Here is a 23,865-nt window from a genome sequence, read left to right as displayed (position 1 = left end):
ACGGCCGCGAGATCTTTTTCCTCACACGAGCTAGCAGTGGATTTTACCTCACGGCCGGAGATTAAACGACGCGAATGCGCCTATGTGCATGAACGGGACACGGTCGACGCAGGATGGTTCGGGAAACCAGACACCTCTGGGTGGGGAATTTACCCGAACATGTTCGCGAGGAGAAGATTGTGGAGCATTTTAAACGGTGAGTTACACAAGAAGCGGAGCTGCGCGCGCAGAGACTCGGCCTCGCGCAGACACAAACAGCCGGAGCGCGCGACGCGGAAAACCGGCCGAAAACTGCGGAAAAAACGATTAAAACCGCAGCGGAGGGTCGCAAACACGACAGAAGGCGGAAAAACGGCGCTCGGCGGTCTGCGGTGGTCCCGATAGCGCGCTGGCGGCAGGAGTTACCCAGTTAGCTTCCTCGCGGGTCAGTAGTTGTAGCTCGGCGGGTTAGTTGCTAAAATCTGTGTTCATTTTCACTCAAAACGTTCGCTTCACGGTCACGCTACAGCTTCGCGTCGCCGACGGTGTTTAACGCGCGTTTAAGTGCGAGAACAGCGGACGCTAAGCGTGTGCGTGATCGGTTAGCTTTCTGCTAACGCGCTCACCGGTTCACCAGCAGGAACCGATCCTCAAACTTGACGGAGGAGAATCCGCGGTTTCGGCGAACTTCGCGCTGCAGCGGAGATCCTCGCACGGGCGTCGCGTTTCTGCGCAGAACTGTGGGAAAAAGCGTCGCGAAGTTACTGTGAGGTCACAGCGCCAATCACACCTCTGAACGCGAATGAGCTGTGCTGTTATTATATGAAGCGTGCTCTCGGGAAACTGATCATTCTATCACCACAGTTTTACTACAAACGTCAGGATTCATCTACGGTTCATTTGGGGTCACCTTAGTTTAACTATAAAACTGTTGTCTTCGTTTGTTTATGTTGTAGTAAGCCAATGGCTAATTTTCATAAGGGCTGGATATTCCTTATTATTCCAGGCGTCACTGTCAGCTGTCAAACATAAACACACACACACACACACACACACACACACACACACACGCGTTTTTGTTGTATGTTGTGTTGTTTACAGCATTTCTCTTTCCTCCGCAGGTTTGGCCGTGTGGAGAGCGTCAAGGTCCTGCGCAAGCGCGGCTCTGAGGGCGGCGTCGCTGCCTTCGTGGATTTCGTCGATATTAAAAGCGCTCAGAAGGCGCACAATGCGGTCAACAAAATGGGGGACAGGGACCTCCGCACCGACTACAACGAGCCGGGGTCCGTGCCAAGCGCCGTGCGGGGTCTGGAGGACGCGACCCCCTCCAGCAGTCACACAAGGGAGGTTGCGGGATTCTCGAGGGCCACCGTGGGGCCGGTGTACGGGCCTCCGGTGTCTCTCCACACCAGAGAGGGGCGCTATGAACGCAGACTAGACGGGTAAGTGGACGCAGGCTCCCTCTGCGCTACAGGGGGACTGTGGTGTCAGATACAGGGGTTGAGGTGGGGTTAAACAGTGCTGATTGCTAAGACCAGATTCTAGAGCTCCCTCTGCGCTCTCTGAGGCCTGACTTCCTGCACACGGAATTATTAATCCTTCTCTGTGGTGTAAGAATGAGTGGATTAGATGGGTGTGTTCAAAATGTGGGATTACTGTGTGAGCCATAGCCCTCGTCGGAGTTGGATATTACCCACGTGGAGAATATCCCGGTCCGTTTGGATTTTACGGTGGCTGGCGGAGATGTAACGGGTGAGTTTGGATATTAGGCCAGATCTGGGATGTTACTACCATGTGGACGGCGCTGTCTTGGAAGTATGCGCCGATGACGGATTAAACGCAAGATTTTAAGTCGGAGAGTAGATATGAGGTACCGCGAGCCTTTCTGTCCCCTCTCATTTGCCTTGCACGATTCTCCCATCACTCATTGGTCATTGTGCTAACTGTGTGTCATGCTCCGCGTGGATGTGTATCACCGCTGTGGATTTAGGAGCCGATGGACGCCCGGTGTCAGGTCATCATCTCCATCCTCCTGTCACCGCTTTTAGAGAGGGATGCGAGTGATCGAACGAGTGAACAAACGCCGCTGTAGTGTGGATATTCCCGAAGCTCCGAAGACCAGAAGACGTCTCAGGAAGATCTGCCTAAATGTTGGATTTAAGCTCACGGTGGATTAGCAGATCGAGCGCCAGACGTTTGCTGGATTAGCTGATCTCTGTGGATGTAGAAGAGTTTGCTGAAGGCTGTCCCACCGCTGCCGCTCAGAGGAACTAAAAGTGCTGGAATTACGTTTTTCCCTTCTCTTTTTGATCCCACAGAGCTGTTTTTGTATGCTGCGCTCGGATTATCCCTCACGTCTCCAGTGGAAAGCTATCTTTTTCTCTTTTATTTTTTTTTGAGTTTAGACAGTTTGTTTTTATAGTTGTTCCTGTATTATCGTAAACTCTCGGGCGGCGTGTGGATGGACGAAGAGCCTTTTTGCACTGTGGGATTCAGGACTTGTCTGTATTTTTTCCCCGAGCACCGCTTTACGCCATCAGCGTTTTTGGCTCACACAAAATTCCTCCTATATTGTATTGGGAATATGTAGGGTCAGTTACTGCTCTGAAAAGGTTGGTATTGCCCTGCCTTACGCCTCTCTGTGCTTTCTCTCTCTAACCCAGACATGCATCCTGTTCTGTACTAACCCTAGAGCCTTGTGTTAGTGTTCACCCTCTGTCTGTCCAGAGCTCTCCATCTTCAGTTCTGTCTGATTCCCCTCAGTGTTCAGAGCCAGTTAGCGAGCATGGTTCGTTCAGTCAGATTAAACACTGGTCAGCTGTACTGACGCTGGATAGACACACTGCATGACCCGTGTAGTCGGTGCTAGCGCCTCAGCGTAGCTCAGACTCGTGTGCTTGTTAAACTGGCCGCTAGATTGTGGAGGTGCGTGTGTTAAGTTGCAGTGTTAGCGGTGTGGCGTGGTTCTAAGCGTGTGTGTTCCTCCTCTCTGTGGTGTCTCTCTCTGTCTCTCTCACAGCAGCAGCTCGGACAGCCGTGAGCGGGCATACGACCACAGCCCATATGGACACCATGAGCGCAGCGCTTCCTTCGACCGGCCACGCCACTACAACGCAGAGTACTACCGGGACCGCTCTCTGTTTGCGTCTGGGGTCAGCTCCAGCCCGGCCGCTAGCACCATCAGCAGTGGCTTCGACGCACCGGAGACTCACTTCGAGTCTCGCATTCGTGACTCTTTCCCTCTCTCCAGTTCTGCTCGCCGTGACCCATACCGGGACGACAGGGGGCGGCGGGCGGACCGGACCTACCATCACCATCGGCGGAGCCGATCCTCACACTCCTCACAGTCGCGGCACCCATCGCCCCAGCGGAGCACAGGGCAGACCCCGAAAGCTGCTCACTCACCCAAGAGATCAGCCCTGTCCCCCAGCCGTGGCCCACCGTCACGCTCCCGCAGCCAGTCCTCCAGCTCCGACTCAGTCAGCAGCACCAGCAGCACCGGCAGTGGCAGGTACAGCACACTCATCAGCAGAGTCCACATAACATGCCGGAGCGATGGGGAGTTCATAGCATTAGCAATCTAACCATGAAACCTCACGAGACCCATGATGACCAGTAAGTCCCCCTATGATAATACAGATAAAACCTACAGTTAGACCTGAGGCGAACAAGTGTTGGTGAAATCGATTCTGATCATAAACGTTAGCCTAGAGCGCCGTCTGCCGTTAAACGTTAGCCTAAAGCGCCGTCTGCCGTTAATCGTTAGCCTAGAGTGCCATCTGCCGTTAAATGCTAGCCTAGAGCGCCGTCTGCTGTTAAACACTAGCCTAGAGCGCCGTCTGCCGTTAAACGCTAGCCTAGAGCGCCGTCTGCCGTTAAACACTAGCCTAGAGCGCCGTCTGCTGTTAAACGCTAGCCTAGAGCGCCGTCTGCTGTTAAACGCTAGCCTAGAGCGCCGTCTGCTGTTAAACACGAGCCTAGAGCGCCGTCTGCCCTTAAACACTAGCCTAGAGCGCCGTCTGCTGTTAAACACTAGCCTAGAGCGCCGTCTGCTGTTAAACACTAGCCTAGAGCGCCGTCTGCTGTTAAACACTAGCCTAGAGCGCCGTCTGCAGTTAAACACGAGCCTAGAGCGCCGTCTGCTGTTAAACACTACCATAGAACAGCGTCCGCTGTTAAACGCTAGCCTAGAGCGCCGTCTGCTGTTAAACACTACCATAGAACAGCGTCCGCTGTTAAACGCTAGCCTAGAGCGCCGTCTGCCGTTAAACGCTAGCCTAGAGCACCGTCTGCTGTTAAACACTAGCCTAGAGCGCCGTCTGCTGTTAAACACGAGCCTAGAGCGCCGTCTGCTGTTAAACACGAGCCTAGAGCGCCGTCTGCTGTTAAACACGAGCCTAGAGCGCCGTCTGCTGTTAAACACGAGCCTAGAGCGCCGTCTGCTGTTAAACACGAGCCTAGAGCGCCGTCTGCTGTTAACACGAGCCTAGAGCGCCGTCTGCTGTTAAACACGAGCCTAGAGCGCCGTCTGCTGTTAAACACTAGCCTAGAGCGCCGTCTGCTGTTAAACACGAGCCTAGAGCGCCGTCTGCTGTTAAACACGAGCCTAGAGCGCCGTCTGCTGTTAAACTCTAGCCTAGAGCGCCGTCTGCTGTTAAACTCTAGCCTAGAGCGCCGTCTGCTGTTAAACTCTAGCCTAGAGCGCCGTTTGCCGTTAAACTCTAGCCTAGAGCGCCGTCTGCCGTTAAACACTAGCCTAGATCGCCGTCTGCCGTTAAACTCTAGCCTAGAGCGCCGTCTGCCGTTAAACTCTAGCCTAGAGCGCCGTCTGCCGTTAAACTCTAGCCTAGAGCGCCGTCTGCCGTTAAACTCTAGCCTAGAGCGCCGTCTGCCGTTAAACTCTAGCCTAGAGCGCCGTCTGCCGTTAAACACTAGCCTAGAGCGCCGTCTGCCGTTAAACACTAGCCTAGAGCGCCGTCTGCCGTTAAACACTAGCCTAGAGCGCCGTCTGCCGTTAAACACTAGCCTAGAGCGCCGTCTGCCGTTAAACACTAGCCTAGAGCGCCGTCTGCCGTTAAACACTAGCCTAGAGCGCCGTCTGCCGTTAAACACTAGCCTAGAGCGCCGTCTGCCGTTAAACACTAGCCTAGAGCGCCGTCTGCCGTTAAACACTAGCCTAGAGCGCCGTCTGCCGTTAAACACTAGCCTAGAGCGCCGTCTGCCGTTAAACACTAGCCTAGAGCGCCATCTGTCCTTTAACACTAGCCTAGAGCGCCATCTGCCGTTAAACACTAGTCTAGAGCGCCGTCTGCCGTTAAACACTAGCCTAGAGCGCCGTCTTAAAACAGATGATGGTTTACCCCCTCATCTTTTGCCAGCTTTATTTCTATCCCTGTGTTCTCTCAACTAATGATGTCGTTGGTGCCTTCTGTAATTGGTTTAAATGCACAGTTTCGCCCCCTAGTGTTCAGTAAGAGTAAAGCAGATATTGCTCTACACGAGTGCTCTATGTGCTTTTTGTAAATAAAAAAAGGAAAAATAGTGTCTTTCAAGATACAGGATATTTTGTGTCTCGGCGGTCACAGGTGATTTATTTTCATTGATATCACAATAAATATTGTGGTGTTTATGTTGTGACCTTTTCTTTATTTATGAGAGTGCAATACTATAGACCGTTGCAGGATTGCAGACATACACCTGAATAACAGCATTGTGAGAGGTAGTTTATGTTGGATCTGTGAACATTGGTTTTTATAAGTGTTTTATATTTAAATGTTCTGCATGAAGTGAGAAGCGTGATCACACTCATTTATATACTTAGAAATGTGAAAGTAGTGAGAAATGCTTCTTTCCATGTGATCAGTGTATATTAACTATTAATTGGTTTAATATACAGAAATGGCCCTATATAGTGTGTAGAGCTGTGAATCTACACTGGTCTCACGCTTCAGTTATGATTATCATGACATCGATTCGGTTAAGTTCGATATCTCGGCACATTGACGATGCTTTACATACACAGTTTTATATTTTCTCCTCAGCAGCAATTCTTGTATTAAATGTATAAATATATTTATAGATTATTTGTAATACACATTTGTCCTTTAATACAAACAGTCCGATATATAAACTGTACCTTTTAAACAACACGAGCATTTATAGGAAATAAACAAATATAAATATCCCGCTTGCTTCCTAAGTCCTGTCTAGCGAGATCTTTCTTACACCCTTTTGATTCGTCACGCTCTCAACTGAAAGGGCTGCGATTGGCTCTACGTGCTGGTTTAAACACTGATAATCAGCAGCGGCGATCACAGCCGATCCATGATAGAAGCGGTGGAGAAAACTCTGCAGACACGCACTAGTGTCTGTATCCAGGCATATCGCTGTAACAGCCGAGAGGAGAGGAAAAGTCACGCCAGCAGGTCAAAAGTAGTTTACTTTCATTCTCTCAAGTGTCAGTGAAAGTGTCCAGCAAACACACACGCAGTCAAATTGTGCACAGCTTCTGTGTTTTCTAGTAGTTGGAGTATTGTAAATACTCGCGCTCGCCTCCCTCGCTATAGTAAGCTACGGCGACATAGCGCATATGAGATAAATGAGGTACATAATAACCGGTTATGATTATTACTGAACCGAGACCAAATTGTCTGCATCTGTATTGCGATGCACCGAAGACACAATTAATTTTGACACCTCTAGTAGACTGTATATACACTGCTCTGAAAAGTAAAGGAAACTAGTATTAATATAATATTATTTTATATATTATATATAATTATCAAGGTTTACCTGGGTTTGGATGAGTCAGGGTTTTAAAACTGTAAACATGTTCTGTTAAACCTTTCTTCTAGTACATGCACAATCTGTTTTTACCATTATATTTTAGTGCAGCAGTATCTCCAGCAGAAAAGAACCCTCTATATCAAGATCTACTGGCCAGCCCATAATTCAGCAAACATCTGAAAAACACATCTCTTATAAACCATCTCTTCCAAAACCGAGAGTTTCTTCATCTGTCTGGCAGTATTTCTGCTTTTAATCAAATGAAAAGGTAATTTAGATGAGCTATTATTAAACGATTGCAGTAAAGTAGCTGTGACGTGAGGCCAGACATCAAATCTGAGGTCTGATCTCATCTGTCTTCATCGATACAGAGACGCCACACATGTGAAGTCACGAAACTGAGGCTGATACCAGCTGATAGAATAGCTGAAGCTTTTGCAAAATCTGTCAAAATACAGCACTGAAATAAAGAGGCAGAAATGTCTTTGCACCAGTGTTATGTAGAAGTTGTCGCCTAATAATTATATTAATTCTAATAAAATGAAAACCAACATAAACAATTCATTGCATTTTCCATTTGATTAAAATATACGGAAATGAAAAAATCAAAGGGTGGCTAGTTTATATTAATGTGTTTTAATATTAATAAAAGTATGCTCAGCCTATTTAAGCTTAACAGTTATATACGCAGCCAATAGGCAAGCCATTCAAAAAATATTAGTTTACTGTGTACTGGGTTATAATGTATATTTAACAATTAAAAACTACATGTAGCATGTCTCGCTGTCATTTAAACAGGCAATTCATCACACACCAGAGCTGTGGCCTGTGTATGCAGTCTGTAAACTTACAGAGAGGTGTTGGTCAATAGTCATACTGCGCACCACCTTAACCTGAACTCCAATATCTCTGTTACCAGATAGCCAATATTACCTTAAGAGATTTTAAAATAAAGGCATTTAAAAAAGAAACAACACGCAAATCACAACAAATAAAACTGATCCCGTCAAGTTCAACATCTTGCCAGTGTGTAGTGTGTATAGCGCCCTTATGCAGCATGTCAACTGCCGCTTGTGTGTATGAGAGAGAGATAGAGAGCTCAACCAAAAGCAAGATCATATGGTTATAAATAGTCCATTAATGATACTTATGGAAATATCTACACATTTACATGGTGTTTATTGAGATAGTGTAATCTGTATAGGCTGTCTGAAAGCTGTAAACTGACACTCGAGCGGTGACCGCAGTCATGTTCAGCTCTGACCAGGCGCTTTTCTTTAGCCTGTAGTCTTGAGATTTTTACTTAATGTTCCATTACTGAAAATTTCTTTCATTTTTTAATTATAGTTTATATATAAAATGAGTGCTAGCTTGTTTAGCTGGGATTATCATACAAGGATCATATTTCATATTCAGTTTATTCTTCAGTAGCCTATAGACTCATTAATACTGTATTTTATAAATGAATTGTTAATGAGGACTAGGCTATTAATATATAATACATCAGGCTAATTCATACATTAAGACATTGAAGTCAGGTAGGACAACGAAAGACTGAAAGTGAAAGTATAATACGCATGCATTTATAAGCTATTTCAAAGCAGAAAATAAGGGAAACCCCACCCCGATACCGGTATTACTGGTGTTGTCACATGTCGGTTAACCGGTGGGGAAATTTCCTCATCATCACAATCCTACAATAGGGAAAGGTAGCTGTGTTTCCACCCAGACATGCTAAAGAGCATATTGTAGAACAGTAACCACAATACTGTCAAACCGTGATATTTTCATCTCACCGTCAGAATCTCACACCAGCCCATGCCTAATATATATTAGTGCTGTCAAAATTAGCGTGTAAACACATGCCATTCATTTGAGAAATAAGCCAATTAACGCAGTTGCAGTTTTATTTCCTGATGTGGCCGACGTGTGTTTAACATGGATAAGCCCAAGGAAGCGCTTTCAGAAGGAAAGTTTCAGTATAAAGCAAGTAATGTGGCATCAGCAGGCTATCCTGCGTTTCCTCCAGAGTTTTATGCAATTCGGGTGTTTCATTTTTAATCTTTAGACTTTAACTGCAGTTCAGCAGTTCACTCTCATTCAGCAACATACTGTTCATGCCCCGGTGACCATTATTGGATGAAAATATGGAAGAGTGCTGTTTTAATGGAATTTGATACCGCATAGCGGACAGAAAGAAAAACCTCCGTATTTTGGCACTCGGGTGGTCCTTTAAGGTAATCAACAAACCGCTGCTTACATGGTAGACCCTTACTCAGTATTATCTTAATCATAAAATCCTTGTTTGTAAAATACAGCCATACTTAAGAAGCTTAGTTTAAGCAAATTTGATAAACACGATCGTGCGTTTTGATGGATCCCTCGCTCACCGGATGCGCTGTACTGTGCGCATTGTCTCTGTGCGCCTGACACTGCTGACTGTCCAAAGTCTGTTTAAGGTATTCTGCATGTATACTATAGTCTTTGCGGTGTCCGTATCCCTCAAAGCTGTTTAGAATGAAATGTTTAGAGATGCTGTGACCAAAGTCCCTGTAAGAAGTCTACAGTGTTTGGTACATGCCTCTGATGTACCCCTTGGCCACATTGTCCCCCGATAATGTCAACAGACTGGACTGTCTTAGCAACTGGCTGAATGTAAAGGAGGACTAAGCAGAATTGTTTCTGCTTTAATTAATGTTCTCAACTCGCAATACAACTCTACAATGAGCACAATTGTTTGTATTCAATACTTTATTATTATAATAATTATCATATCTGCAACGCCTGTATTTTGGATTTTGTTGTAGTCCGCTTGGAATCCAACATGGAGATCATTTGTTTTTGTTATTGGCATTGATTGTTTTGAAATTCAAATGGCACTTACATGCCTGTGTTTTTATTTCTGTAATAAAGATGGCGTTTCATGATTAATCATGATTAATTACAAAACAGTGTGATTAATTAGTAAATGTTTTTAGTCATTTGACAGCCCTAATATATATATATATAGTTATCAGATGATGAGATGACCAAGAGTGTGATGTGAGATTGTTGTTATATCTCTCAGCTCTATCGTGATATAATTTTGGAGATGTGTTCCTCATTGCCCATCCTTGCGTAATGACGTTGAGTGTGTGTTGTGTAGTTTGTGATGTGTTTCTGTTGTGTTCCGGCAGCAGTGACTCCAACAGCAGCTCTAGTGAAGGGTCTCGAGCACGCTCAGTGCAGTCCACGGCGACACACGCTCCTCCGGCTAATACTGCGCTAACACTGGACAACGACGAGCCGCGCAGGAGCTTCGGCATCAGAGTTCAGAACCTGCCCACACGCTCCACAGGTGAATTACACACACACAACTGCTAAGCTCATCATACTCTGCAATATTGCACAAAATAAATGCTGAAAACATTGCCTAGAGCGACCATCTTCCTGCTGAAAATGCACAACAGTGTTGTGTCTGTATCCCATTGCCATGATTAGTTGCCCAGTATCTTTACATTGTCATTTAGCAGACGCTTTTGTATCTCACCTGGTTGCCCAATGATGGCTTCATTACCCAGTTTTCCAGTGTATCATCAACATTAGACTCTACACACAACTTTAGCGATTGACTTCTGAGCAGTTGTTAGTGTTAACCAGCTGTAAACTGGTGTAAATGTGGACATGCGTGTTCTCTTTGAGTCTGGGTGGTTGAGAGAGTCTTCGGGTCGAGAATCAGAATCATCCCAGTCAATCTAAGATGATTAAATACTTCCAAATAGAGATATTCAAGTCATCTGGTGACGTTGTGTTTATATCGCCATAAATGTCACAGCACAACATATCGCAATGTTAAATTATGTTAATTTTTCCAATAATGTGCAGCTCTGATGTCTTTAGAAAGAACAACTATTTTCCAAAATTTAGCAGAGCACTTTTTACAGTTTAAGGTTCTGTCTCTGTGATTATTTAAGAGATATTGACATTATCGAGATAATAGCTCATGTGTTCTGTGTATGTCAAATTGACCATACTATCTTTATCCCCGCCCTTCAGTTGGTGCTGTTCTGCTATTGGCACAAACCTGTGAACCCAGAGCTGATCAGAATAAACACTAGATGGTGAGAGTTGAGATGAGAGAGTTTACCCATGTTTACACCCATTTATAGTGTTGTAGAATCTAAATGTTTGAGCCTGAGGTTTTAATCAGATCAGAGAAGTATCTATCACTTTATTTTAATATGGTTTTATACATGTTGTATTTTGAAGATTAGCTTATAAAAATAGTATTTCTCTAGGGAAATGTTTTATCATGAATGTCAGTTGGCAAAGAAAATGGGAAAACAGTAAACAAACTCCATAGAAGCCCTAATGTTGGTGAAAGAAACTTCTGTAAACTCTCCAATCGGCGGTATTTTATTTATTTATTATTTTGAGGAATCCATAACTCCAAAAGTATTTAGTTTGAGCATCGATATCACAATGTGTGTATCCACAATAGTCGCATCGCTGGATGAGATTATTTATTAAATATTAAACATAAAGATATTGAATATTATTATTTTAAGTGTGTAAAGGTGTGTGTTTTCTCTCTGTGCAGACACCAGCCTGAAGGACGGGCTGTTCCATGAGTTTAAGAAGTATGGGAAGGTGACGTCGGTGCAGATTCACGGTGCGTCGGAGGAGCGCTACGGCCTGGTGTTCTTCCGGCAGCAGGAGGACCAGGAGAAGGCGCTCAGCGTGTCCAAGGGGAAGCTGTTCTTCGGGATGCTGATCGAGGTCACGGCCTGGAACGGCCCTGGTGCGTGTCTGACTCTAGCGCTAGCACTGCTGCTGCAGTGGCGCTCATGCTAACCTGTGTTTCTGAACAGAGACGGAGAGCGAGAACGAGTTTCGCCCCCTGGACGGACGCATCGATGAGTTCCACCCGAAGGCCACACGCACGCTGTTCATCGGGAACCTGGAGAAGACCACCAACTACCAGCAGCTGCTCGACGTCTTCCAGCGCTTCGGCGAGATCGTGGTGAGCTGCGCTTCTGTTCATTACAGCCAGTGTGCCACAGCCATATCCCCCTGCAGCCCAAGAGCACCCCAATCAAACCACCCCAATCAATCTGACATGCTGAATTCTTTGCAAACAGAGCGATTGATTTCATCTGGTGAAGTCATGCTCGATATCATGATGTCAGGTTTATCCAGTATCCTGCAGCCCTTCCTGAAACTCTTAATGCTGCGTTCACACCAGACGTGCAAGAAGCGTCTTGCGCAAGTGATTTACATGTTAAGTCAATGCAAAGAAGCAAATATACATCCTGCAGTGCAATCTGCGCGAAGGACGCGATTCACACGAATGAAGCGGCGTGAGTTGAGCGTTTATCACTCAAGTTTGAAAATCTGACCTTCAGCAGACATTCCCACCTCGTTAACCAATCAGGCTATTGCTCAGTGAAGTTGACGTGCGAATGATGCGAGTAAACGCAGTGTTCACGTGTCTATTTACGCGCGAATAGCACAATTTATCCGTGTGGGGTGTGAACACAGCATTAGACTAATTGAAGTATCGTCTTGCAGTTCTTAAATCATTCTTCAGGTGTCCATGTGAAGGCTGACAGCCACCCAGTCACCAACAGCACACGTAACAGATGCTGTATTTATTATCTGGGTGTAGGATTGAGGACAGCACTCACACGTTTGAGTCCCGAGTCCTGACTTTGACATGGTTTACCTCTGGCTTTCTGGCAGGTTGTGCTCATTTCCTCCTCCTTTCCTTCTTTCAGGATATCGACATCAAGCGGGTCAACGGCGTTCCCCAGTATGCCTTCGTGCAGTACTCGGACATCGCCAGTGTGTGCAAAGCCATCAAGAAGATGGACGGAGAGTATCTGGGCACTAACAGACTGAAGGTGTGTGTGTGTGTGTGCGCATGCGTGTTGATGTAGTGTGTGTATCTGTGTGTTTATGTAGAGTGTGTGTGTGTGTGTGTGTTGATATACAGTGTGTGTTGATGTACAGTGTGTGTTTGTGTGTTGATGTACAGTGTGTGTTTGTGTGTTGATGTACAGTGTGTGTTTGTGTGTTGTAGTGTGTGTATCTGTGTTTATGTAGAGTGAATGTGTGTTGATGTAGAGTGTGTGTGTGTGTGTGTTGATGTACAGTGTGTGTTTGTGTGTTGATGTACAGTGTGTGTTTGTGTGTTGTAGTGTGTGTATCTGTGTTTATGTAGAGTGAATGTGTGTTGATGTAGAGTGTGTGTGTGTGTGTGTTGATGTACAGTGTGTGTTTGTGTGTTGATGTACAGTGTGTGTGTGTTGATGTGTGATTATGGAACTAGTACTTGTGAAAGCACTACACATTTAAGCATGACCTAATGTTGTGTTTTGTATGTGTGTGTGTGTGTGCGTGCGCAGCTGGGCTTTGGGAAGAGTATGCCGACGGCGTGTGTGTGGTTGGATGGTCTGACGTCTAATATCACAGAGCAGTACTTGACGCGACACTTCTGCCGCTACGGCCCCGTGGTGAAGGTACGTGTGTTGATGCAGTGTGTGTGTGTGTTTGTATGTGCGCGCTTGTCTGACCAAGGGTTGGCCTCTGCACAGGTGGTGTTCGACAGGCTGAAGGGGATGGCGCTAGTCCTCTACAACAACACTGACTTCGCTCAAGCTGCCGTTCGAGAAACCAAAGGGTGGAAGATCGGAGGAAACAAGATTAAGGTATGGGAGAAGTGACTGATGTGAGGGTATTTTCACATTTTAAGCTATGGCTGTGATGTAGTGTGCTTCAGTAGTCAGTGTCACATGATCTGATATGATGATTTTTTTTTGCCCTTGACGTGTGTGCTTTAATAAAAATGAATAATTAAATGTGTATGAACAATAAAAATCATCAGTTAATGTTCATGTTTCTTCTTTGCAGGTTGATTTTGCCAGTCAGGAGAGTCAGATGGCCTTCTACCGCTCTATGCAGGCGTCAGGGCAGGACATCCGGGACTTCTATGATATTCCATCAGACAGGAGGTGAGAGCTGCATCTAGTGGGAAATTACAGTTTGTTTGTTGCCCAGCAGTTTGACTGCATCATGTCTGCATTATTTCCTTGTTTTGCCAGAGATGAGAGGAGAACTCCATATCATGACTTTCCAGCGGAGCGGGCATACTACGAGAACGTAAGGACTCCCGGAATTTACGCCGATGACCCCCGTCGAGAATATGCTGGTCGAAGTCGTGAACGCTTCACAGAATTGGATCACTACCAAGGAGACCACTTCGATCCCCGCTATCACGAGGACCATCGCGAATACAGAGACTACAGGGACCCGTTTGAGGCCATCACCAAGTACAGCTACATCCAGCGGGAGCGAGAACGGGAGCGTGAGCGGGAGCGATTCGAGGCGGATCGGGGCCGATGGAGCCCGTCTCATCAGCGGAGGGCCTTAACTCCATCTGCTTCACCTTCACCGTCTGAACGAGTGGCTCGAGAAGCTGAGAGACGAGTGTACAGACGTTCTTCTGAGAGATCTGGAAGCTGCAGCTCGCTCTCGCCACCCCCGGCTCCCTTTGACAAACCTGAGAAATCACCAGTGGAGTACAAATCAGAAGGACTGGAGCGAGATGTGGAGCCAAGCGAGGGCGAGCGAGTGAGCGGCGCAGAGAAGAAGAGAGGTCGACGCAAAGAGAAGGCAGAGCGAGAGAAAGGGGAGAAGGCCAAGCAGAGGAGAGGCAGAGCACAGTCTCCCAGCATACCTCTGTCGGAGGCCGAGAAGGAGGCCAGTCTGGATTTGAGTTCAGGGAAACTGAAAGTTTCAGATGTAGATAGCCTAGAAAGACAAAAGCATAAAGCGGACAAAGAGAAAGAGTCATCCCCTACAGACCATGTGATTCGCCTTGAGTCTCAAAAAGGAGAGCGACTTGAACAGAGTAAGAGTGAGTCTTTGGACAGGGACAGCAAAGGAAAGACTAAGAAACATTTAAAAGCAGACTCTGGAAGTGATGGCAGGGATTCTCTTGTAGATTCTGATAGACTTGAAGCAAGAAAGAGGCGATTTGGTGATCCCAGCGGAAAAGCCATTGTAGTAAAACGGGGGCGTCTAGAGGAGGATGCTAGTTTTGGAATAATCCAAGCTGCTGACTTTGCCACAAGTATGGGATTTGCTAAAGATCCAGATATAGACATGAAAGCAGAGAAGGAGGCACAAAAAAGAGAACACTCCAAATCTAGGAGTGGTTCTCATTATGGTCAAAGAGAAGAGCTGGACAGCATGAGAGGGTCATCTCTGGGCCCATCATCACGGCTAGCCGAGTTACCTGAGGTGGATGTCTTAGACTCAAAGTCTCACCCTGGGCCAAGTGTATCTAGGCGATTTTCAAATGACGAGAAGGATGGTAAGCTAAGGGATGAATATCTGGAAAACATTGACCTTTCTCAGAGTTACCGCAAACAGATGGAGCAGAACAGAAGGCTTCGGCAGCAGCTGAAGGTGCCCGATAAACCAGGAAAGCCAGAAACTCCTCAAGGTGCAGATGCAGAGGATCTGGAGCACCGTAGCCTTGTGCATGAGGTCGGCAAGCCTCCGCAGGATGTAACTGATAATTCCCCACCAACTAAGACCAAGAAACAAGAGACCTTTGAAATGGAAATGAGTGCCAAGAGGGAAAGGATTTATCGAACTGTCCGGCAAAAGAGTGAAGACCCTGAGTGGAATAACACTAGCTCTCCCAGGTTTCAGCATGTCCTCCAGCAAAGAGAGGACGAATATGCAGACCCTCGTACTCAAGTGTGTTTGAGAGAAGTAAAAGAGTCTTTAAAACCTGAAGATAATGCTCAGTCAGATCTGGAGCTTGCCAGTAAAAGGATTCAAATGCCACAGATGTCAAAGATGAGTACATCTTTACAAGATGAGCAGCAGAGGCGCTGGGAGAGTCGACTAAAGCAAGACTTGTTACCAGACGTTTTACGGAGTTCTGAAAAAAGACGTCTCAATCGCAAGTACCTGGATTATGGACTCTGGCCTGATTTAGAACCAGGTGAGGTACGTTCTGATTCAGAAGAGGATCGTGAGAATAAACCCAGCTCTCCTGCACCATCCACTTCTGTGTCCCTCTCTGAACGGCATCGTCCTGACAGATTGTCAGAGTCCAAGCTAACACTTTTAGAGAGAAACAAATTCCGTTCCTTTGCAGATGATCAGACAATCACACCAGATACCAAGGCTTTGCTGGAGCGTGCAAAGTCTTTGTCATCCTCAAGGGAAGACAACTGGTCATTGCTTGATTATGATTCACATTTTGCCAGTTTCAGAATTAGAAAGGACACGGAAAAGGTTGAGGTGACACCACGACCGACTCCCTCATGGTACATGAGAAAGAAGAAAATGCGAAGCGAGTCTGATGACAAAATAGAAGATCGGAAAGAAGACCCAAAACCTGAAGAACAGGAGAGAAGAGAATTGTTTGCATCACGTTTTTTGTATAGTTCAATTTTTGAGCAAGATTCAAGGCGTCTCCAGCATCTGGAAAGAAAGCATGAAGACCCTGAACATGGTGCTGGATATCCATACTCTCAGCAAGGCCCAGCAGATGGGCAGCCTGACCCAGAACCAGTTGTGCTTTTCCATAGCCGCTTTTTGGAGCTAACAAGATTACAGCAACAGAAGAATAAAGAACAAAGCCACCCAGATTCCAAACAAGAAGAAAGTATAGATGCAAACAGTAGAAATAAAACACCAGAGCAAGAACAGGCAACACAGCAGCAAAATTCTACAGAACATAACATCCATCAAAGTGAGATCAAATCAATCACTCCTGTTCAAGTTCTTCAGACTAGTCCTGTTACAGCTCCTCAAATATCACCACCTGTTTTAGTGGCCAAAGAATCCCTGCCATCTGTGGAAGCAGAATGTGTAGATACTCCTGCCTATAATTTGCTTGATTCGTCTGTGAAAGAGGAAGATAAAGAGCATGAGCAGCCCTCAGTTCTCCCATTACAGCCTTTGATTGAGAAACCCTCAGAATCTAGCTCTTCTGAATGCCAAGAGTCTAAGATCCCAGTAGAGGACATTTCACTGAAATCTGATGATTCTGAAAATGCTCATAACACCAATAAAGAGGTTGCAGAGCAGCTCTCAAGGACTGAAACTCCAACCAGTAATACAAAACCTGAATCTGAGTCTTCGGTGAAATGTCCTGAATCTCCTAGCCCCCTCTCACATGTACCTGCAGAACAAGAAAAAGAACCTCAGCCCGCTGTTGCTGAGGCTGAATCTAACAATACAGAGGGTCAGAAATGTGCTGATAATAATCCAGTTGAAGAAGCGGTGTCTCCACCTCCAAAGTCAAGAAGTAAGAAGACTAAAACCACACCTTCCACACCAGTCACCGCAACTCTGCCTGCTACTCCAGACAAGCAAAGCACTCGCAAAAGTGAGCGCATTGACAAAGAAAAGATGAAACGTTCATCTTCTCCAAGGGGAGAGGCATCCAAGCCCGTACCTGATTCAAAGTCATTAAGTAAGTCTCCTGTGCACAGTGTGGAGATGGAGCAAGGTACAGAGCAAAACTCACCGCCAGGGAGGGCAAGACGTAGGAATGTACGATCTGTCTATGCTACACCAATTGATGATGATTCTGCTTCACAAGCTACTAAAGATGCTGAGTCACCTCGCGGTGCACGGAAACGTGGCGTAGACAGAGATGTGGGTTCTGATGTAGAGCCGGTTACTCGACCACACACCACGAAACGTGGACGCCCACCCAAGAATCGACAACCGGCAGAGGATGTACCAATGGGAAAAAGTGAACGGTCAAAATCAACTCTGTCAAAGGAGTTGGATGGGAGCGAGAAAAGCAATGAGGGAACAATCAAAGTGGGTAAAGGCAAATTTTCACCCCTCTCACAAAAAGGAGCCAATTCAGGAAATGTATCAGTGTCTGGAATTGGGAAAAAAGGGGACAACATTGAGAAAATAGCAGAAAGTTCTAAAGCAGTAACTGAGGAAAACTCTCTCGTTCTTAAAAACCTTAGAATCAGGCTTGATGTGACCGAGGTAAAGGCAATTCTTCAAACCAGTGAAGATGAGCCTGGAACTGATGATTCTCCCAAAAAGAGCTCACCGGGTGTATCTTCGAAGAATGATGAGATACTAGAAGCCAAACTTGAAAATGATGCTGTGAATGATGTTAATAGTGAAAAGCAGGCTTTACCTGCTGCAACGCAAGCCATGGAGCCACACATCACTTCACGGTCCCGAGAGCTGGAGCTAGAGCAAGCTGTTGAGCATATTGCAAAGCTAACAGAAGATGCTTCTCCTATTCAATTCAAAAGTAACTTGCCAAAGGCACAGCGCTCATTGGCAACAGAACCAGAGCGTGACTCAGAAGATGAAAAGCCTTCAATTCCATCTAATGAAAAAGAGCTTGCTGATGCTATAGATTCCATTACTTCAGAAGACACCGCTTGTAGCCTGCCACAAGAGCAAATTGTAAGTTCTGTTGTAGATTCAGATCCTGATATGCAGGCTCTTGAGTCTGGTTCAAAAGTAACTGAAGCTTGTGTGAGCGCAGCAGTTGTTCAGGAGGAGACCATAGCCACTCCTAGAAAAGGATGCAAAGGTAGAGCAAAAGCTCCAAAAAAGGGCAGAGGCCAAAAGGGTGCTGGAAGCAAAAAGGAACCTGTCAAAGATACAGCTATTGATGCTGAAAAAATTTGTGTAAAGTCACCTGAATCAGTCCCTTCAGATCTTCCAATCATCACTGAAAGATCACCAGTCAGTATAGCTGATGCAAGTTTAACTAATGCAGACAAACCAAACGAACCAGAGTCACCTCTTAAGACAGAGACTGATGTCCCAAAATCATCTCTCGCTATCAGCAAAAGCCCAACATCATCCAAATACCAGCCTTATACCGACAAAAATACATCTCCTGCTCTATCTCCAACAAGAACTTGTCTCAAGAATTTGTCTTCATATCCAAACAGGCCTTCTGTTTCTCCAACAGATCGTTTAAATCAGCAGAAAGATGCTGGGGTCCTCTCACCTTTGCTGAGCTCTGCAGCCCCAATGGAGAGCCCAATCTTACACTCAGACACCCCTTTTCATGATGCCAGCTCAGGTGATTTGTGTAAAGTCCTTCCAAAGCCTAGAACTGCCCCGGTGTTGGAAATCGGCTCTACATCTGGAAACATTCATGCTGTTTCTATAAGGGACTTTAACGTTACACCAGATGTGGTAACCAGCAAAAGTGCTCCACAAGATAATAGGCAATCCTCTGTTTCAGCCCAACCTGTTGTTCGACAGCCTGCTTCTATACCATCTCCAGAGATAAAACCGATCTACAGTGAGAAGTCGGTGATTTCAGTTATTGCTTCCACTCCTACTTCTGTCATCAGTCGAGTTTGCAATCCCCTTGACTCGGAGGAGAAGCCAAATACTCAAACTGGAAATCCCTTTCTTGAGAAACAACCTCCCAAACAGATTTACCAGCCAAGTTTGGAGGAAAGCAGTATTTGTCATGGTCCAACAGTTGGGGAGGATGCTAGTCGCTATATTACAGATAGCACACTTTTGAGCACAGGCTCCAGCACTGGACTCCGGGTTCAGACGTCAGAAGGTGTGGTGGTGCTGAGTCATTCTGGCCAGAAGATGGAGGGGCCACAGCGGATAAGTGCCAAAATCAGCCAGATCCCACCAGCTAGTCCAATGGACATTGAGTCACAGCAACTGGTGTCCATGCACCCAATCAAGCAGGAACTTTACAGTGCTTCCTCTCAGCCACCATCAACAAAATACCCACTTGCATCAGAGCATGGACATTCGATAAAACCACAATCCAATATTTCCACAATAAAGCAAGAGTCTGCTCTAGACAAATCTGAATCTGTTTACTCTTCAGTTCAAAGCGGAGTAGTTAAAATATTGCAACAAACTCCGGGCACATCACAAGTTATGAGTTACCATCCTGCAGAATACCCCATAGTAATGAAGCACCCCAAGAAGGGAGATAATCCAGAGTCCCTTGGCATGGAGGGTGGGAAACCTGCCTGGGTTCCAACTATTAGTCCTACTTTAAGCCCACATCTTCCCTCAGCAACCAGTAATCATGTAGGGTTCATTACCGGCACATCAAAGCAGGAACCAAGATCACCCAGGAAGTCTGGTCACCCTCATTCTCCTTTTGCCAAAGTGTCATCTCCTATTGGCTCTTCATCTCCTAAAGGTGTGTCTATGGTCCTTCCGCCTGGACTACCTCTGTCCCAGTACGTTTCCACTGTGCACCACTCTGAGCAGTCAGTGATTATGCCTCCACACAACGCTCACGGTAACATTGGAAGGATGTCGCCACACCGCGTCGGCCCAATGGGACACATTCCTCAGGGTGACGTGAGAGTGAATACTCCTCCTCTATCTATGATGAACTATGCCATTCACTCCGAGAGCCTGACCCCCTCCTGGGCTCCTGGCCAGCAGCGTCCTACATCTCCCCAGGCTGTAGCTAACAGGGAAATGGTCCTGAAAGTCAATTCAGCCACTGCAAGAAGCCATGATGGAGGGGAAGATGAGGCCAGACGTTTCCATGCAGCTCATGGAAGACCAACGGCGGCTCACCTGAAACCAGAATCTATACCAGCAGAATATCGCGGAGCTCTTCACAGCAGTTTACAGCTCGACCGATTCAACATGTCACAGAGAGACATGAGAGTTCTTCTGCACCACCAGCAGAGCGACCGCCCTGCAGCAGAACTGCACCAGGGGCACCTGTCCGACACCCTGCCCGCCGCCTCCACACCCACCAGCATGGCGGCATCGCTTTCCCCTCGTCCACACCTGCTGGCGAAAGCCACGTCAGAGAAGGACCCCTTGAAGATCTCTGAGCTGAAGAGACCTCTGTCTCCTCCGGGGAAGGAGGGTATGCTGGCTATCCGTACTGCAATGCCACACATGGCCTCACCTCAGAGAGTCCAGCTGCTGCCTGCAGGAGCAGGGCCGTCTTTCCCTGAATATCCAGCCATGTACACAAACCTGCGGCCTGCCCATGGTCAGTTTGTTGACAGTTCTCCAATGGGGATTAACCAGCCTGCGCTCAGCATCACACCCACACAGGTGAGGTTTCATACACTTGATCTTGATTTAAATTTGACATCACTTAGACCTGTACCAATGCTTTTTGCCTATTTCTCTTTACACAAAGGGTGTCCAGGAGCCAGAGTCCAGTCAGGCACAAGCTGAAACTAAAGCAGAGCTAACTTCACACCAGCCAGTGAACATGGTGCAGCTTCTGACGGTGAGTCTCTAGACCAGGGTAAACAAACTTGGTCCTGGAGCGCCGGGACTCTTTGTCATGCAGAGTTTAGCTCCAACCCTAATCAAACACACCTGAACAAGCTAATCAAGCTATACTTGAAACTTCCAGCCTGGTGTGCTGAGGTAAGTTGGAGCTAAACTTTACTGGACATTAGCCCTCCAGGACCGAGGTTGGCATCTAGACCTGGGTCTGCTGAGTTCAGCTTAACCCAAAGTATTACATTTTTTTCTAACCTTGTTCTTGCTGCACAGAAATACCCAATTGTATGGCAAGGCTTGCTGGCGCTGAAGAACGATACGGCAGCGGTTCAGCTGCACTTCTTGTGTGGAAATAAAGCTCTTGGTCTGCGTTCTCTGCCCCTGCCGGAGAGCGGAGGAATCCTGCGCATCGTCCAGAGAATGCGTCTGGAGGCGCAGCAATTGGAGGGAGTCGCTCGCAGGATGACGGTACGTGGTGTGGAGGCACAGCGTCATTATACAGCTGCATTCGTTACACTTCTGATGCTAACATCAACTCAGATTGAGTAACAGATGTATAGTGAACATATGTTCACTGGTGGAGGGAGAGACTAAGCTGTTTGTAGTTTTAAAGGCACAGGTCACTCATATTTGTCCACTTGTTTCCATGCTGCTTTAGTTTTTCTGTTGAACACAAAGGTATATAGTCTGAATAATACTGGAGAAAATAATGCCACTGATTTCTGTGGTATGTTATTGTTCCTACTATGGATGCCAATGGCTGTTTATTCCAGCGCTCTTCAGAATATCCTGTTTTGTGTTCAACAGATGAAAGAAACTCATAAATATTTAAAACCAAAATACTTCTAAGGTGAACTCTGCGTTTACTCCAGGTCCAGCGGCCTTTATCCAGTAGCTTTATTCAGCAGAAGTTGTTTCAGATCTGCTTCTGTGAATTACTGGTTGGTGATGCCACCTTGTCCAAACCGTCTAACTGAAACACGTGAACCTTGTGAATTTTACAATCCAAATGCCTGTTTAAATAAGAGAGTAATGGATTAAATCCCACTGTTGAACACTGTGAAATACAAAAGGTTTATATAATATGTTGTTATTAATGTGCTGTATAGTAGATGGAGAGTTAGTTTGATCAGGCCAATAAGACACTGATAACTACAACACCTCCTGTTTAATATACAGACTCTGCAGCTTCACAGAACTACTCTAGTATCAGCTGAAAGACTCTGGCTCATTAGTTTCAGAGCAGTTTTGGTGTAGTAGGTATGACAGACCAATAGTATAATCAGAAATATATTGTTTGAGACCAGGGTTGAGTGGCTTGTTTTCCCCCTAAATCCTGACTTCTCACAGCTCCATTGTAAATAAATGCATTTTGATCTTAATTCTCTGAGTTGTGTGTGTTCTTCTGCAGGGTGAGAGTGATTTCTGTCTGCTGCTGGCGATGCCCTGCGGTCTGGACCAGGAGGATGTGCTGAACCAGACACAGGCACTCAAATCTGCCTTCATTAATTACCTGCAGGCCAAGCTGGCGGCGGGCATCATCAATGTGCCCAACCCCGGCTCCAACCAGGTACAACACACACACACACACACTACACATAACCACAACAGTGCAGCTTACTAGCCATGCAACTTTTATTTTGAAGTTTTCCCCAGTACTCTACATTTAAAATACTTCTGTAGATTACTTTTGTAATCCAAAAAGTACTCTAAAAATATATATAAATGTAATCTACAAAAGTAAATGCAATTAAAATGTACTCTACAGAAGCAATCTAATGTAATCCAAAAGTCATTTACAAAAGTAATCCAAGTTATCTACATAAGAGCACAAATGTAATCTAACTGTAATCCACAAAAGTAATATAACTCCAATCCAAAAGTAATTTGTGTAATCCAAAAAGTACTGTACAAAAGTAATCTAAATGTAATCTAATTGTAATTAAAAAAATCTACAAAAGTAATTTAAATTTAGTCCAAAAAGTACAAAAGTGACCTAAATGTAATCCAAAAGTAATCTAAATGTAATCAAAATGTACTATCAAGATGTACTATTTGGATTACATTTAGATTACTTTTGTAGATTACTCTTTGATTAGTTAGATTACATTTGTGTTCTTTTGTAGGTAACTATTGGATTACTTTTGTAGATTACTCTTTGATTACATTTAAATGACCAAAGTAATATAACTGCAGTCTGCACAAGTATTTTACAAAAGTAATCTAGAAAGGAGCTCAAATGTAATGTGCGTGTAATCTGAATGTATCGTAGATTGTTGCTGTAATGATGATGTAGTGATGCTAACGCTAGCGTGTGTTCTCCGCAGCCGGCGTTCGTCCTGCAGATTTTCCCGCCGTGTGAGTTTTCGGAGAGTCACCTGTCCCGCCTGGCTCCAGATCTGCTCAGCCAGATCTCCAGCATCTCCCCACACCTGATGATCGTCATCACCTCCGTCTGAACCGTACCTGTGTGTGTGTGTGTGTGTGTGTGCGCGAGAGTGTGTGTGTGTTTTTAATCGCAGCGGTGCCCGCAGACGCACTGATCATGGAGGACTGTACATATTTTAAATATTTAAAGGTTTGCGGCGGCCGGACGAGCAGAGACTGACTGATGCTGAATGATGAACTGTAAATACTGCGGCCGCTGCGTCAGGCGGCACTTCACACTTTCTTACTCAAATAAACAAAAATGACCAGAAAAAACAAACTGAGAGAGAGAGAGAGAGAGATCTGTTCCTTATTTCAGCATTTATTGATCACACAACAACAACAACAACAACAACAGCGGGGGGAGAGTCTGAAGGGGATATCTGTGTGTGTGTGTGTGTGTGTGTGTGTCTCAGCACACTC

At 45.8% G+C, this 23,865-nt stretch overlaps 1 protein-coding gene across 2 annotated transcripts; it reads left to right on the top strand.

Annotated features, from left to right (window-relative positions):
- On the top strand, positions 1–23,722 carry si:ch1073-335m2.2 (msx2-interacting protein). 2 transcript variants are annotated; one of them, XM_056447836.1, is made up of 15 exons: positions 1–196; positions 1,101–1,421; positions 2,999–3,490; positions 9,945–10,102; positions 11,345–11,545; positions 11,616–11,767; positions 12,522–12,647; positions 13,152–13,265; positions 13,341–13,454; positions 13,657–13,757; positions 13,848–20,835; positions 20,924–21,016; positions 21,289–21,483; positions 22,427–22,585; positions 23,343–23,722. In XM_056447836.1, the coding sequence occupies exons 1-15, from the start codon at positions 114–116 to the stop codon at positions 23,472–23,474; spliced, it is 9,429 nt and encodes a 3,142-aa protein (XP_056303811.1). In that variant the 5' UTR covers positions 1–113; the 3' UTR covers positions 23,475–23,722. The 2 variants fall into 2 exon arrangements, with proteins under 2 accessions (XP_056303811.1, XP_056303810.1); XM_056447835.1 differs by having other exon boundaries at positions 9,942–10,102.
- Positions 23,723–23,865: the final 143 nt, after the last annotated feature.

The sequence above is a fragment of the Danio aesculapii genome, chromosome 22 (assembly GCF_903798145.1).
Source record: "Danio aesculapii chromosome 22, fDanAes4.1, whole genome shotgun sequence".
In the NCBI taxonomy this organism is placed as follows: Eukaryota; Metazoa; Chordata; class Actinopteri; order Cypriniformes; family Danionidae; genus Danio; species Danio aesculapii.
This window is presented reverse-complemented; position numbering and strand designations above follow the sequence as displayed.

Excerpts from the sequence above, each read along its gene's own strand:
- si:ch1073-335m2.2 (XM_056447835.1), top strand. The coding sequence starts at position 114 with ATGGTTCGGGAAACCAGACACCTCTGGGTGGGGAATTTACCCGAACAT. Across the intron at positions 1,422-2,998 it reads TATGAACGCAGACTAGACGG|CAGCAGCTCGGACAGCCGTG; the intron begins GTAAGTGGACGC and ends TCTCTCTCACAG. Across the intron at positions 11,546-11,615 it reads CACGGCCTGGAACGGCCCTG|AGACGGAGAGCGAGAACGAG; the intron begins GTGCGTGTCTGA and ends GTTTCTGAACAG.